Genomic DNA, 17694 nt, shown 5'->3' on the forward strand with positions numbered 1-17694 from the left:
ACAACCCAGATTACTGTACCCAGCAAGGATCTCATTCAGATATGAAGGAGAATTCAAAAGCTTTACAGACAAGCAAAAGCTGAGAGAATTCAGCACCACCAAACCAGCTCTTCAACAAATGCTAAAGGATCTTCTCTAGACAGGAAACACAGGTTGTATAAACGCGAACCCGAAACAACAAAGTAAATGGCAACGGGACCATACCTATCAATAATTACCTTAAATGTAAATGGGTTGAATGCCCCAACCAAAAGACAAAGACTGGCTGAATGGATACAAAAACAAGACCCCTATATATGCTGTCTACAAGAGACCCACCTCAAACAAGGGGCACATACAGACTGAAAGTGAAGGGCTGGAAAAAAATATTTCACGCAAATGGAGACCAAAAGAAAGCAGGAGTCGTAATACTCATGTCAGATAATATAGACTTTAAAACAAAGGCTGTGAAAAGAGACAAAGAAGGACACTACATAATGATCAAAGGATCAATCCAAGAAGAAGATATAACAATTATAAATATATATGCACCCAGAGTAGGAGCACCGCAATATGTAAGGCAAATGCTAACGAGTATGAAAGAGGAAATTAATAGTAACACAATAATAGTGGGAGACTTTAATACCCCACTCACACCTATGGATAGATCAACTAAACAGAAAATTAACAAGGAAACACAAGCCTTAAATGACACAATGGACCAGCTAGACCTAATTGATATCTATAGGACATTTCACCCCAAAACAATCAATTTTACCTTTTTCTCAAGTGCACATGGAACCTTCTCCAGAATAGATCACATCCTGGGCCATAAATCTAACCTTGGTAAATTCAAAAAAAATTGAAATCATTCCAGTCATCTTTTCTGACCACAGTGCAATAAGACTAGATCTCAATTGCAGGAAAAAAAAATTATTAAAAATTCAAACATATGGAGGCTAAATAACATGCTTCTGAATAAACAACAAATCATAGAAGAAATCAAAAAGAAAATCAAAATATGCATAGAAACAAATGAAAATGAAAACACAACAACCCAAAACCTATGGGACACTGTAAAAGCAGTGCTAAGGGGAAGGTTCATAGCATTACAGGCTTACCTCAAGAAACAAGAAAAAAGTCAAATAAATAACCTAGCTCTACACCTAATGCAACTAGAGAAGGAAGAAATGAAGAACCCCAGGGTTAGTAGAAGGAAAGAAATCTTAAAAATTCGGGCAGAAGTAAATGCAAAAGAAACAAAAGAGACCGTAGCAAAAATCAACAAAGCTAAAAGCTGGTTTTTTGAAAAGATAAACAAAATTGACAAACCGTCAGCAAGACTCATTAAGAAACAAAGGGAGAAGAACCAAATCAACAAAATTAGAAATAAAAATGAAGAGATCACAACAGACAACACTGAAATACAAAGGATCATAAGAGACTACTACCAGCAGCTCTATGCCAATAAAATGGACAACTTGGAAAAAATGGACAAATTCCTAGAAAAGTATAACTTTCCAAAACTGAACCAGGAAGAAATAGAAGATCTTAACAGACCCATCACAAGCACGGAAATTGAAACTGTAATCAGAAATCTTCCAGCAAACAAAAGCTCAGGACCAGATGGCTTCACAGATGAATTCTACCAAAAATTTAGAGAAGAGCTAACACCTATCTTACTCAAACTTCCAGAAAATTGCAGAAGAAGGTAAACATCCAAACTCATTCTATGAGGCCACCATCACCCTAATTCTAAAACCAGACAAAGATGCCACAAAAAAAGAAAACTATAGGCCAATATCACTGATGAACATAGATGCAAAAATCCTTAACAAAATTCTAGCAAACAGAATCCAACAACATATTAAAAAGATCATACACCATGACCAAGTGAGCTTTATCCCAGGAATGCAAGGATTCTTTAATATCTGCAAATCAATCAATGTAATATACCACATTAACAAATTGAAAGATTAAAACCATATGATTATCTCAATAGATGCAGAAAAAGCCTTTGACAAAATTCAACATCTATTTATGATAAAAACTCTCCAGAAAGCAGGAATAAAAGGAACATACCTCAACATAATAAAAGCTATATATGACAAACCCACAGCAAACATTATCCTCAATGGTGAAAAACTGAAAGCATTTCCCCTAAAATCAGGAACAAGACAAGGGTGCCCACTGTCACCACTACTATTCAACATAGTTTTGGCCACAGCAATCAGAGCAGAGAAAGAAATAAAAGGAATCCAGATAGGAAAATAAGAAGTGAAACTCTCACTGTTTGCAGATGACATGATCCTCTACATAGAAAACCCTAAAGACTCTACCAGAAAATTACTAGAGCTAATCAACGAATATAGTAAAGTTGCAGGATATAAAATTAACACACAGAAATCCCTTGAATTCCTATTCACTTTCAAGCTTAACTGGAGACCTCCCTCTGGTACTCCATATCTCCAGGATAAGAAGAAGTGGATTGCTTCCTGCTTTCCTTTTTCCTCTCTGCCCCTGGAATGAGCCCATGAGTCCAATTTAAGAAAAAAGAAAGGATGATGAAGAGCCACCTCTTGATTACACAATCAGTTCACGTTTCTTCTAGGAATTCTTTGGTTTGTAGCTGCAATTTGAAGATGATCAGGCAGCCTGAGAGTACGAATGCAGTGACACCTCTGCCCCCCAGGCACTGCTGGACTTCTTATGTTGAAGAAGGTCCAGACCACTGACCCAGGCCACGACTTTCTTAGCTGGACGATCTGAGTGGCATCGTGATTGTCTCCTTGTCTCCAAATTACATCTTCAAACTGCAAACGTCTTTCCTGAGCTTGTACGTGCGCCAGTGTTGGGAGGCACCCTGCCAGCCTTCAGGCCTTGTAGTTGCCCAGCCTGGAGACAGCAGCAGAGACATCAGTGGAATATTGGACAGGGAACATTTTTTATATATCTGTTTGTCTGTCTTTGACTGTGTCGGGTCTTAGTTGCAGCCGATGGGATCTTCTGATGTGTCATGCGCTCAGTAGTTGCGATGAGCAGGCTTAGTTGCCCTGCAGCATGTGGAATCCTAGTTCCTTGACCAGGGATCGAACCTGAGTCTCCTGCATTGCAAGGTGGATTCTTAACCCCTGGACCATCAGGGTAGTCCTTGGACCCTGAGGGTAGCCCCTGGACAAGAGAATCTTGCAAGTCCACAATAAAAGTTTCTAGAGCAACACCACACCCATCATATGGCAGGTGGCAGGACATGGCAGCAATCTTGGCTACTCCGGCGGGGAGGAGCTTAGCATTTACAGGGGGAATTGAGATCACGTTGGCTCCTTGTTACCAGAGAGAGCAGTGGCTGAGGCAAGAGGCAAGCACATAAACTGTTACTAATTAAGTGTATAATTAAGAAGATTGGACAGTCATATGAGTGAAGCAGAGACTGGTTGAACAGGAGATATGCAGAGAGCAAGAGAATAGCCATCTTGACTGGCCTGACTATATAGCCAGTTAGGACTGTGTTCAGCTATAAGTAATGACACAAATAAGCCTGCAGGTTGTCACTTAAGGGTTGGATGGATGGCAGGGTAACTGCCTGAGAGCCATCAACGTCCCACGAACCTTCTCTCTTCCCTCCCACTCTGCCCTTTCATGCTCAATGAAAACCTCCTGTCGTGCCCATCTTCTAGGAAAGAAGAGAGGGAAAGGAATAGGACAAAGGGCAAAGGATACATGCTCACTGAGTCTGTCTCATTTTCTTTGGATGACAATAGCTTTCCTGGAAACTTTACCGAAGAGATTTTCTTTTTTTATCTCACTTAATAGAGCTAAATCCTAATGGCAACTCTAGGTCAAAAGGAGCCTGAGTAATCAAATATTTTCCAGATGAACATATCATCATCTCCATGAAAAAAAAATGAGGGTCCTCCTACTGTTAACAAGGAGAAAAGAGTATTGGGCAGACAGTATGTATTAATAGTAGCTGATGCAATTAGATCCATTCATGTGGGTCAGTTGGTCAGTTACTTAATTGAGCACTATCATTACAGTGTATTATGGAAGTGTGTCTCACAGCCAATGGATTCATTGGAAATGTCATTGTCTAGAACATCACCACTCAAGAGTATTTTCAAAGATAATGGGAATGTTCCGTATCTGCCTTTTTCAACACAGTAGCCACTGGCCATGTATGGCTGTTAAACACTTGAAATGTGACTAGTGTGACTGAGAAACTGAATTGTAAATTTCACTGAACTTTAATAAATAGTCACTCTGATTAGTGATCACTACATTGGACAACACACATCCAGAGCACTCTTGGTGAATATTTTGGTGTGGGGAAAGGGAAGAGAATAGAAAGAAAAATCACGGTTGTGGGGGGGAGGTGGGGGGGTTGCCAGATGCCAGGAGAAGATGAATGGCTTTGGAAATGAAAATTAAATGGAAAATTGCTCACCTGTGTGAAGACTGGGGAAGTCAAGTGGAGGCAGATTTAGGAGACTTCAAATGTTTCATTAGGCTGGTTCTCCCTACAGGTTCTAGAATGGTCTGTTACACACTTATTACATAGATAGGGCTTCCCTGGTGCCTCAGTGGTTAAAGAATCCACCTGCCAATACAGGAGATACAGGTTCAATCCCTGGGTCCGGAAGATCCCCTGGAGTAGGAAATGGTACACACTACAGGATTCTTGCCTGGGAAATCCCACGAACAGAAGAACCTGGTGGGCTACAGTCCACGGGGTTGCAAAGAGTCAGACACGACTGAGCAACTGAGCGTGCATGCACACATCACAGATGACATCACTGTGAATTCTACCCCCAAGCAGAGATTCTGTTCTCCCTGAATGTGAATACATTATTCTCCCAGTTCTGCCACCCCTGGGTGTTCCACACATCGGCCTGAGTCAACAGAATGGGGCGGATCTGGCAAAAGTTGACTGAAACTACTCTTGTGGGTTTTATCATCTTTTTTTTAAACTCTGACTTTCAGTATGATTCCACTCAGTAGGTCTCCTTTATGAAATATTCTCCTTGTTTTTTTTTTTTTTTTAATTCCCGCCCCAGCCCTCCCTCTAAGCCATCACCAGCACTCCCCTCACCGCCCAGCCAGCCTCACCTCTTTCCAGGGACTAAGACCCTGTAAGGTGAGTGAAGTCGCTCAGTCGTTTCGGACTCTTTGCGACCCCATGGACTATAGCCCATCAAGCTCCTCCATCCATGGGATTCTCCAGGCAAGAATACTGGAGTGGGTTGCCATTTCCTTCTCCATCTCCTTGTTATTTTACAAGGCAACATAATCGTCATATTTTTTCCTTCTTTCCTGGATAATCCTACTTGTCTGGCTTCTCCCTGCTACCCTACCATAAATATCAGATTTTCTCAAGATTTGCTTCTTCCTAAGTGGGCTCATTGACTTCCAAAGCTTTAAATGCCATCTCCTTTGGGAAACTCCAGCATGGACTGCCCTAGCGCCAACCTGTCCTCAAATGCCACGTTTGTGTCAGCTGCATATTGACCTCTCCTTGGTTGTCTTAAGAGTATCTCAGACACACAAGGTACAAAATGGAACTGATGTTCTGCTCTCAACTCTCCCTCCTGCAGTTCCATTGTCTATTAGGTTCATTGTTAGAGAACTCGGCCTTTCTTTCCCTTACCTGCCACGTACGATCCAGCAGCAAGTGCCATAGGCACCCCCCATTGAAGGAGATCTCCAGCCACCTCTCCCTGTCGGCATTGACATCAGCCTTGTTGAAGCCTGCCTCACCCTTCGCCTGGGCTCTGCAACACCCTCTCACTTTCCCCATCCTCACTGCTTCCCAACACACCAGAATCTCTCCCACCTAGATGCCAAAATGTATTTGTACATTATAACACATCACTCTCTTGCATAACATCTGTCTATGACTTCCCCTTCCTCAGAATAAAATCTCAATGCCTTACCAAGGAGTATAATTTGCTATGTTCTGATTCCTAAATATTTCTCCAACTTTATTGTTTTTTTTTCCATTTTTTTCCTTCCCCATTATTCTTCAAATACACTGACTTTCTTTTTCCCACTGCCTATAACATGCCAGCTCTTTGTTATTCTGAGAATTTTCATTCGTTTTTCCAGAACATTGACAGTCTAGCTCCTTCTCAGCCCTTGGGTGTCAGAGAGCTGACTCCTCCAGTTAATAATGCTCTCTCTGCCAGATATATCACCACCCTCTTTAATTCTTCCATAGTGCAAGTGTATTTGCTCCCTCATTGTTATTTGTTTTCTTCCCAGTAGACTGTAAGCCCCTAAGAGTGGAGCCGATACAATGCTTGGTGCACAATAAAAAGATTTTCAATGGGTGACTAAATTATTAGAGCTTTTAAAGAAGATAGTATTAAAAGCCTTGGAAATTTTTTGAGTAAAGAGAAGGCAAATAAATGGCAAAATGTTTAAACACTGTTGGGTTTCCCTTGTAGCTCAGTTGGTAAAGAATCCGCCTGCAATGTGGGAGACCTGGGTTCAATTTCTGGGTGGGAAAGATCCCTTGGAGAAGGGAAAGGCTACCACTCCACTATTCTGGCCTGGAGAATTCCATGGATTGTATAGTCCATGGGATCACAAAGAGTCAGACATGACTGAGCAACTTTAACTTTTAAATCCCAATGCATTTTGACCATTGTCTGGGCTAGATGCCAACCTAACTATATGAAAGGGTATAATAAATAAGCTAATAAATGAAAAACGATCTCCTATTTCCTTGCATGTAAATTTTATATTAAATTACTTGTGGTGAAGAGCCGTTCATTCATTCTCAATGATATCCTAAATCAAAAGCAGAGTGTCTTTCTCTGCCCTAGAGATTAAATTATTCCATTTATGTCAAATGATGGTAATGCTTACTAACCCAGAGTTAGTAAGAAACATAAGCATTTAAAAAGTCCATAGCTTGATGAGACTGGTACTAAAAGTTCTTTCTCATCCTCCTCCTCCTTCTCCTTCTGCTTCTCACCACATGTTATCTGCCTCCAGAGGTGCTTCCCTGGTGGCTCAGATGGTAGAGAGTCTGCCTGCAATTCGGAAGATCTGGGTTCCATCCCTGGGTCAGGAAGATCTCCTGGAGAAGGAAATGGCAACCCACTCCAGTATTCTTGCCTGGAGAATCCCATGGACGGAGGAGCCTGGCAGGCTACAGTCAGTCCAAGAGGTCACAAAGAATCAGACACAACTGAGCAATTTTCACATACATACACATTAAAGGTGGATAACTTGTTTTGAACTTCTAAAGTAGACTTCACTTTAAGTAGACTTTTGTTTTATTGAATCATTTCCATAACTGTTAATTGAGTATGTAGCTCTTACACAGATTTGCTAACTTCATTCCACTCTACAGGACGTAGATAAAACAGAGCCATCTAAGAACTGTCTGTTGACTTTGAACAACCAGTTATTAACCAGATGACCTGCAAACATGTCCTGGATTCAGTTTGTTGTTGTCAGTTGGAATTTGTGGGAAAAAAATAAGAAAATTTTGTTGAAAAAATAACCCCATTCTACAAGTGTTTTTTAAGAATCTCCTATGTCTAAGGCAGAGTACTTGGTACTCTGAAGACTACAGTGATTTATCAGAAGTGATTCCAACTGTCAAAGAGTTCTGTCAGGTAATGGGTTTATCTGATACATAACTGCATATTACAAGGTGAAAGAAAAAAAGTTACACCATAGAGGTGAAAAATAACATGATGTAGAAATTCAGAGGAGAAAGATGATTTTCACTGGGGGTGTTAGAAAAAATCTTCCACAGGCAGTCACTTGTCCCTGTGTTTTGGAAATTCAGCAGGATTTGATTGTATAGAATAGATTCCTGTCTTGGCAAAGTCATGAAGTCAGGAAAACTCCAGAGCTACATAGGGAAGGATGAGTGGATCAGGAAGTGAATGGAGGGGACAGGAAGTAAGGTTGGAGAAGCAACTGGGGCTCTATTTTAGGAACCTAAGACAGAGGAGGTTAGAGTGGATGAACTTCTTCCCATTAGCATTAGGGAGTCACATAGTCCTAGGTCTCAAAGCTATGTCATGAGTAGTATTGTTTTATGGGAAGCTGGGAGCCAGAACACTGGAGAAAGACATGATAGAAGGTTTCTCAAAGATTTCTGATGGTGATGCATGTACCTGCTAAGTTGCTCAGTCATGTCCATCTCTTTGCACCCCTAGGGACTATATAGCCTGCCAGGCTTCTCTGTCCCTGGGGATTCTCCAGGCAAGAATACCAGAGTGGGTTGTCATGCCCTCCTCCAGGGTATCTTCCCAACCCAGGGATCGAACCTGCGTCTCTTACGTCTCCTGCATTGGCAGATGGGTTCTTTACCACGAGGCCACCTAGGAAGCCCTCGGATGGTGATAGGAGTGAAGATTTGGGAGGTTGTTTCAACAGAATCTGGCAGCTTCTTAGATGAGGAGAGTGAGAGAGATTGAAATGTGATCCAAAACATTTTGAACTGGTTGACCGGAAGGAGAGTTGGGCTGCTTAAAGGATGGGCTACACAGAGAAGTAACTTTTGTAAAGAAAATTATGTATGTAGGTCTCTAGGTAGCTTTTGGATGCTAGTAGAACACAATGACTGAACTGAACTGAACTGAGAACACAATGTATGAAATCACAGGAGTGGAACTTAGGAGAGATTTAAGGGCTGGATCATTGTGGTTATCTAAAATCCTATGATTTGATGAATGTTTCAAGAGAGAGATGATAGACGAAAGAAGATGATTGAGGCTGGACAGTCAGGGGATTCCTACACTGATCTGGTCAGGCAAAAAAGTAGAGGAATAAATAGACAAAGGAGGAGTGTTGAAAAGATAAGGCAAGTTCAACGTCATGAAAACCAACCTAGGAGATGCTTTTTAAAGGGAAAGTACCCACGAATGTCAAATGTATACCTTACGCTATGCAACTGTTTAAAAAGACAGGGATTAAGAAAAGTCTCCTAGATGTCTCAAATTGATAGTCCCTGTCTGTTGGTTTTTTAAGAGTTACACTCTATTCTTTAAAATATCTTTATTTCCTTATTGGCTGTGCTGGGTCTTTGTTGCTGCTCAGACTTTCTCTAGTTGTGACGAGTAGGGGCTGTTCTCGAGTTGAGCTGAACCAGCTTCCCTTGTTGCAGAGCTTGGACTCTGGAGCACAGGCTTAGTAGTTGTGGTGCTCAGGCTTAGGTGCACGTCGAATCTTTCCAGATCAGGGATAGAACCTGTGTCCCCTGCATTGGCAGGCGGATTCTTAACCCCTGGACCACCAGGGAAGTCTAGTAGTCATGGTTTGTTTTCCATAATGAAAGGTATAGGCATTGTGACATGTGAAAAATGATATTAGGGGAAACTGGAGTCAGGTTCTCATCCTGTATGGTTTCATGATTTGAGGAAAAATTATTTAATCATGTATGGATGTGAGAGTTGGACTATAAAGAAAGCTGAGCACTGAAGAATTGATGCTTTTGAACCGTGGTGTTGGAGAAGACTCTTGAGAGTCCCTTGGACTAGCAAGGAGATCCAACCAGTCCATCCTAAAGGAGATCAGTCCTGAATATTCATTGGAAGGACTGATGTTGAAGCTGAAACTCCAGTACTTTGGCCACCTGATGTGAAGAGCTGACTCATTTGAAAAGACCCTGATGCTGGGAAAGATTGAAGGCGGGAGGAGAAGGGGATGACAGAGGATGAGATGGTTGATGACATCACCAACTCAATGGATATGAGTTTGAGTAAACTCTGGGAGTTGGTGATGGACAGGGAGGCCTGGCGTGCTGTAGTCCATGGGTTCGCAAAGAGTCGGACATGACTGAGCGACTGAACTAAATTGAACTGAACTGTTTAATCTCTCCGAGCCTTAGGTTCTTGACTATAAAATGGTGATAATACTTGACTCAATGGGCTATGGTGAGATGCAGTTCAATAAATTAGCATATGGACAAGAAGAAACTGGTGAAAATAGGCCTGTTAATCCAAGTCTCTTTTAAATTTTCCTCCCAGTTGCTTTTGATTCACTTCCAGATGGTCATGTGTTATGGGGTGCCATCACCTGCATTCATGGGTAGTTAGGTTCTATAAGGCTTAATAATGAATTGCAAGCAATTAAATATTGGCCACCAATCCCTCCTTGGGCAGACCTGAGCATAGAAGGAGGCAGATGGAATACGTTTACTCTTGAAGGTCTTGCCAGAGCAAATGGTCAAGACAGAAGGCTCTCAAGAGATCAGAGGGCCTGACCAGTCTGGATGATGATTTGATATGTCCTTGGAAGTAGGGCAGGGACCACCATGATTTTTCACTTGATGTTTCTTTTTTTTTTTTTTTTGCATTTTCACATTTGATTTTGCATTCCCTGGTGCTAGCGAAATGCTCTGTATATAATCATTAGGAAGAATTTGCCAAACAAACAGCTGTTTTGTTTGTTTCTTTGGAGAGATCTGGCCTTAAGATAATGCACATAGAGGTAAAAAGAATAGAGCATTGATTGGAAAAAAGAGAAACGAACATGGAAGATGACGCAATCACCTGGGGTATTGGTGACCAGCAACTGGACCGATGTATATGCCAGTGTGTAACTGTCACAGATATCATGTTGCATCTACACCAACGATAAACATCCCCAAACCAGGAAGCAGTGACAGAAACAAAAGGGGGAAAAAAAAATATGAGTCTAAGCCTGGTGCTGTTTATAACCCCATTCAACCATAGGGAGACACCATTACTTGCACTTACATCTGTTGTTATTAGCAAACAGAGGAGCACAGGGGAGAGGGGCGTATAATACTGGATGCCATTTGTATGGAAGTAAACCCCTGGTTTTTATTTGGAAATAAGGGAGGGATCCATAAATGGGCAGGCAGCGGTGCCTTGACCAGCCTTGTCAATCGATCTGGGTGTCAGGGTGTGCACAGTGAGGAAAAGCAGGAGGACTCCATCCTGGTAACGATGCAGACGGGCACATATTGTGAATCCAGAAAGGATGGTCACTTCCATTTTAATTTGTTCCAAGCTTTCTCTCTCTCTCTGGAGCCCACCTCTGATGCGACGTTCAAGAGGACCGTGTTCAGGTAGAACTCGGTTGTGAAGCTCTTTTAAACGCTCCCGCGCCAGATCGGCTGTGGTTAAGGACAGCGTGTTTGCTCCACAGGGAAGGAGATCTCCCTGGTTTACACTGTCTTCTTTAAAGAGTGTGACTCACCGCCTGTGTACCCGTCTCCCCCTCTCGCCCCACCCCGTGACTGCCTCGCAGGCCACGGCACGTGCTCCTGCGGTCGCTGTGTTTGTGAGAAGGGATGGTTCGGGACGCTCTGCCAGCATCCGCGGAAGTGTAACCTGACGGAGGAGCAGAGCAATAGTCTGTGTGAATCGGCAGATGGCATGTTGTGCTCGGGGAAGGGTGAGTATCCGCCGGAGCTTGGACGGGTTCCCTGTTCTTACGTGTGGTTTGTATCGAGCAGCAGCAAGGTCCGTACAACCGGCTTCTCCGGGCTGTAGGGAAACCACGCTGTCCTCTGCTCCGACCAGACTTTGGGCTTGAATTTCTCCCATTCACACGACCATGGAAAGTATTATCAGAAGGAAAGTCCCAAATTTACCTGTATGCTGCTTTCTTTAGTCATAAATGAATTAGCGATAGAAACATGTGCGTGGGAAGTGGCTTCAGTCCTGTCCGACTCTTTGCGAACCTATGGACTGTAGCCCGCCAGGCTCCTCTGTCCAGGGGATTGGCCGGGCAAGAACGCTGGAGTGGGTTGCCATTCCCTTCTCCAGGGCGTCTTCCCGACCCAGGGATCGCACCCACGTCTCCTGCGTCCCCTGCATTGGCAGATGGGCTCTTTACCACTAGTGCCAACTAGACATGTGTAACCTAATATAAAAGAATAAAATAAAATGAAGACTTCAAAGTGGTTACAGCCTTCAAGTTGATGGAATAGGAAGAAATAACCCAATCAAACATTTACCACAAATAAATTCAAGGAGAAAAGCAACCCCACCCAGTGCCCCTCCCCCACCCCCAAAGGGCACCTTTTTTTTTTTCTGAGAAAGTACTAATTAATAGACTGAGTTTTAGATATTTTTTTGCAAAGTGAATTTTTTAATTGATTATTTTTTATTTTTATTCTTTTTGGCCACACATGGCATGTGGGATCTTAGTTTCTCCACCAAGAATTGAACCCACACATTTGAAAGCTTGGAGCCCTAAGCACTGGACTGCCAGGGAAATCCTGAATTTTAGGTAGCTTGATGTTGATGTTTTTGTATAAATTTTCCAAGAGGCTTTAAAAGCCTTCTGTTTCAGACCATCTTCCTCTTTGCTAGTGGCTAGGAAGGGCTTCCTTGGTGGCTCAGATGGTAATGAATCTGCCTGCAATGCACAAGACCTGGGTTCGATCCCTGAGTTGGGAAGATCCCCTGGAAGAAGGCATGGCAACCCACTTCAGTATTCTTGCCTGGAGAATCCCATGGACAGAGGAGCCTGGCGGGCTACCATGCATAAAGTCACTGAGACAGACACGACCAAGCGACTAAGCATTGAGTGGCTGGAAAAACACCTAGAAACGTTCTGGAAGTGTGTGTGTTCTCACTGAATGTTCAGGAGCTGCGCTACACCAAACTAGATGCTCTGGGGCTTCCCAGCTCACTAGGCTCCTTTCAGAACGGATGATCCCCGCTTCCCAAGTGGAGCTGAAGCTGAAGCTACATTTACCCTCAGACACCTACCCTGAGGGCAGGATTAGCAGGTAAATACCTTTCTGAAGAAGACACAGTGAAGAAAGAGAATTGCCTAATAGCCAGGGAGGAGTCCTCAGAAGTAGAATAAATATTCTGATTAAAGTCATTACATTCTGAAGAGAGAGACTCATTTTTTTAGCATCATAAATGTAGAAAATATATATTTAAAAAAATATATGGACTAAACATTGGCCCAAAGGTATTTCCTCAAAGTGAAACAGGAGAAGAAAATCTCTCTAAGTAATGCCTTTTCAAGTTGTTTGCTTTGGGTATGGAAATCTATCCAGGTATCAATGACTAGTTGAAAGGATATTTGTCTAAACTATTTGTTTACCCTTCAAAGGGTAGAGAGTTTTAACCTTGAAGGAATGTAAGAGTGTGATCAGTATCAGGACCTCTTACAGCCTCAAGGCTGTTTGTTTTGAGGTTGGTGTTGGTGATGAGGCTGGCATGCCTAGTTGGCAGTGGCTAGCTGTGAGCTTCTTTGTTTCTTCCTCTTCTGGAAGAATCCACACTGAATAGTAAAGCAAAGAAGGGGTTACACGTGAGATCATGGAATTGTATTCTTTCCGTGAACAGTGGGGATGCAGAAGTTATCCTTGTCAGCATGGAGGGACCTGCACCCCAGGAACCACAAGAAAAGAATCATGAAACAGACTAAGGGTCTTCAGCATGGTGGCTGAGAAGAGACGCCCCCTTCTGAGTTATTTAAACGGGGGCCATCTATTTCTGGATACATCTCATGGACTTGCCATATTGCCATGTACCTTATTCTCAAATTTGTCCTTGAAAACCACTCACCCTGGCTTTCACAGAGGAAATCAGTCTTTTTCTGTCTCCCGTGATGGGGCAGGTGTGAGCAGAGGGTCCTGAGAGCCCCAGGGCACAGCAGTTTAGCAGCCCAGACCCAGCTGAGTGTTGCCAGCAGAAAAACGAACCCGCAACGTGGGCTCCCCGGAAGCTGTGAATAAAGCCACCACCTCAGGAGACGATGAAGAAATAGCGTTTTATTTCTTTACAAATTGATAGCCAAGACAATAAATCACTCCATAGAAAAATTTAAAACAAGATACATTGTTGTGACCTTCGTAACAGATGGAGGAGTTAGAACAGTAGTGAAGTCTGCCTGCTGGGATGTCGGGTTGCAGTATTTTGTCAGGCTTGATGGATGGAAAAGAAAGTCCGACTCTGTCAGTGGGGCAGCGAACAGAGGTGCCTCGCCCTGACACACGATGGGTTTTTGTAAATAGCCGGAGATGAATGCAGGGCCAGGGCTCCCCTAAGCTTAGCTACCTTTGACGGATGCATGATACAATTCATAGGATGTTTGGGGATTTATCCCTCTGGATCCAAGAACACACAATAACCTTCTTGGCCTTGTAACTTCCACCTCAATATAGGTCATGCTCTCTCATATCCTTAAAGATGCCGTTGTGTGACAGCTGTTAATTGCATGTCATTCAATGACCCCTTACACTCTTATGTTGATACTTGTTATCCAGATTAAGTCCACGGTACCCCCACCACCCATCCCTCACCCCCGGCCCGACCCAGCCTGTTCTTCACGCCTGGAAAAGAGAAAGGGTGAAAAGTCATGTTTCAAAAGCCACGCTTTTTGCTCTCTGTTCTGGTTGCCTTACTTGGTGACTGTCCGGGCAGAATCTACAGGATGCACAAATCATTTCTGAAACTACATGGAAGTCCCCCTCCCCCCCACCTCTGGGAGAAGCATCACAGCTAGATGCAAGAGTAGACTGAATCAGATTGGGATCTTAGGTTAACTGATGTACTTCCATTTTCTCATCTTCGAAGGCAGAAGAATTTCATTTCTTTCCCCTTCTTACGTCCTAAGGATGCTCTGAAGACGAATGAGAAAATGTGGTTGATTGCTCAGGAATGGAAGCCAATAAGCAGCACAGAAGGAAGATCAGAGGGCTCTTTAGTCCTTATACCAAGACAGACGATAAAGGAGTTAGGTGATGTGGTCATGAACTTACTACCATAAGGTCCTGCCAAGATGGGGGTGGCCAGCTGCTCCCTTGGGCTGGGCTGGATCTCATGGGTGTGAGTGAGCCCCGCCAGTGGAGCGGAGCAGTTGGTCCCCTCTTGGCAGCCCTGTGGCCTGTGTTTGTCTGTGTCTGTCTGAGAACCCTTCGCCTAAGTGTTTCTCTTTCTACGCGTGTGCAGTTTGAGCCCTGACCCCTGATGAAAACAGGTCAGAGCACTCTACAACAAAGGCATGGCTCTAGAGGTCCTGAGGCTGCTCACACTGTGTTAGTATTACATGCTATGCTAGTCCTGATTTTACAAGCAGAAGTTCCTACCTCTGAGAGGCACAAATAGAAAGAACAACACAGCTGGGGAAGATGCTGACTGAGAAAAGCTACTTGTTCATCACACATACAAAAATCAACCCCATTTTTCACTTGAAGTAGTTCAGTGTCTAGTAGACTTTTGGAACTGGAGTTTACTTGTCAAACGGTCCATCCAAGATACCATATTAACTTTAGCTGAGCTTAACCAGTTTTAGGAAAATACTTTGTTATAGCCTGAAGCTGAATATCCCAGAAGCAAGAGCAGTAATTAAAAGTTTCAGGGCTGGGGGTGAGTTTAAAAATGAAATGTGAGATCTTTTCATGAGTTGTGACAAAAAAGATACCCTAGGCATAATTGTGAATATCATGAACATAGAAAGTCATTTACTTCTGCTGCTTTGTAGAAATGATTTTGGAAAGTAAAGGGGATAGCTATTTTAGAAACAACTGAAAACAACCAGATTCTTCTAATAGTCATGGAATTAAAGAATGAAATACGGTATTTTCTGAAGCAGTTACCATGAAAAGTCAATGAAATGCCCCAAGTCGTCTTTGTTTGCACTCAGATCGCTAACCATTTACTAAACGAGATTATGGTAAACACTTCCATGCCTAGAAATTTGAAAGAAAGTGTTTAAAAGTACGACAAATACATTTCTAAAATAAGGTAACACCGTACCTGAATGAGACCAAGAAGAAGCCAGCATCCTTCACAGACTTGAGCCAGGAGCTCATTGATTCCTAAGCAACCATCAGGCTGTCAGTCACTCATCGGAACTGAAGGTTGTCTAGAATTTGCTCAAGGAAATGCACATCAACAAGACCCTCAGGAAAGTAAGACAAGACTATATGAAATTATGCTATGGTTAAGCAAGGACTTAACTAATGTAAACTCAGCTCTCAACCCATAACTAGTTCTGACTGCTCCCTTACCTTCTTCTTTAGGAGCATGACAAGGAATGTGGAAAGTTTAACTTGGCTCTTGGGGATTTTTGCAGCTAAAATACAGATAGCCATTTCCATGATATGAAATACCATGTAGTGCTTAATGCGTGAGATGTGCTTATACAGATCCTTTCCGGATTCTGTGACATCAGGAAATCCTTCTCTCTCAACCACTTGACTCACTCAGTTTCTTAATTCATTTTTCAAGCATTGTGTTTCCTAGAAGCACTATGGTTGATTGCTGCTCATCTCCCAATATATTTTGAACTTACCAAATGTGGAATTTTGTTAAATAGGTCAAAGCGCTTTTTTTCTACTTTACCATCTCTTAAGGTGATTTTTGACCAGAACAATTTAGTGATGAGCATCTTTTAGTAAAAGGAAAAACACATTTGGAAAAGATAATCCATCCAAGGAAATAAAAGGAAGGGTAAGTCCTTCTTAAGTGTTTTCTTTAAATTTTAAAGTTGTCTTTACTGTTCTCGTAGCTGAAATTTTGCCACATGAGGGTCTCATAGCCCATTAGGTGAAAACATTTAGACTGAGAGAACTTCCTTTTGTGACACCATTTAACATACATTTTCTTTTCTTTTAAATATATTTTAAGTAACTAATAAAATTGTTTCTGGGCAAACCAAAATGTTCTTAATAACCAAAGTGGAAGTTTTAAATTAATAACATTAATTAAATAATTAAAAGGGGGAGAAATGAGTAAGTAATGCAAAAGGTAATTTGATCAAGACCCCCATAAAAGACGAACATTTTGAGTGAATTAGAGCCTTTCTTGATTACGGCAACAAATTCTAAGAATGAGATCTGCTAAGTCAAATATACATGAGTTACTATCTGTGTATTTTTGGCACTTTAAAGAGCTACCCAATATGCAGGCATGTCCCTATTTAAAGAAAATCACGAAAACGAAAATCCAGAATTGTAAGCACAGTAATTTAGTAGTTCTTTTCATTATACAATGCATCCCCACCTAATAGAACTTGCTATTCAAGTCCTTAAAAAAAAAAAAAAAAAAAAAAAAAACCCAAGCACCTTTAAGGTGCGATTGACTTCAGAAAGAAAAAAGAAAAAAGGAACATCTATTTTTGAACACCTTTTCTGAAGGCCATCCATAAGAATCAGCCACATTCTGCCCTCATTGACATTTCAACCAGGCGGGGCCACGGAACATTTGCTCAAGGCTAATTGCAACTGTCTAGATCCATAATGAAGCCTTTCCTGGATAACCTTTATGAATTACAGTAAGTCAGGCTCCCCTCTGAGTGACTGGCTAGTCGATAAACTTTTCCCTTTGATAGGTTATTAGACGTCCGCGGTCATTGCACTGATAATATTCCGTTCTCGGCAGAAACCTTTAGTTAAGTGATGACGGCAAGCAGCGCCCTTTGTGATTTCAGGCTCCTGCCACTGTGGAAAGTGTCTTTGTTCTGCTGAAGAATGGTACATTTCGGGAGAATTCTGCGACTGTGATGACAGGGACTGCGACAAACACGATGGGCTCATTTGCACAGGTGCCGTATTGACCGACCCTAATCATTCTTTGTCAGAGTCAGCAGCGGAGACCACCCTGCTGCAGACGGCAGGGCAGGGCAGCAGTCCTTGCAATCAAGACCTGCTGTTCATCCAAAGTCACTACAGAAGGGGAGGGGCATTGATTCCCAAATCCAGAAGAATACAAAAGAATAAAGCCAAATTAGGTGGCTGTTGGGAAACTTCACAAA

General features: G+C 42.4%; 1 protein-coding gene across 1 annotated transcript in view; it reads left to right on the top strand.

Annotated features, from left to right (window-relative positions):
• ITGBL1 (integrin subunit beta like 1) overlaps window positions 1–17694 on the top strand; it is a 213959-nt gene that overhangs the window by 195175 nt on the left and 1090 nt on the right. The window contains exons 9-10 of the mRNA XM_061132991.1: window positions 11218–11364; window positions 17371–17484. Of these exons, the coding sequence (XP_060988974.1) occupies window positions 11218–11364; window positions 17371–17484 (261 nt within the window). The remainder of the gene's footprint in view (window positions 1–11217; window positions 11365–17370; window positions 17485–17694) is intronic.

This window comes from Dama dama, chromosome 30 (assembly GCF_033118175.1).
Source record: "Dama dama isolate Ldn47 chromosome 30, ASM3311817v1, whole genome shotgun sequence".
NCBI classification, from domain to species: domain Eukaryota; kingdom Metazoa; phylum Chordata; class Mammalia; order Artiodactyla; family Cervidae; genus Dama; species Dama dama.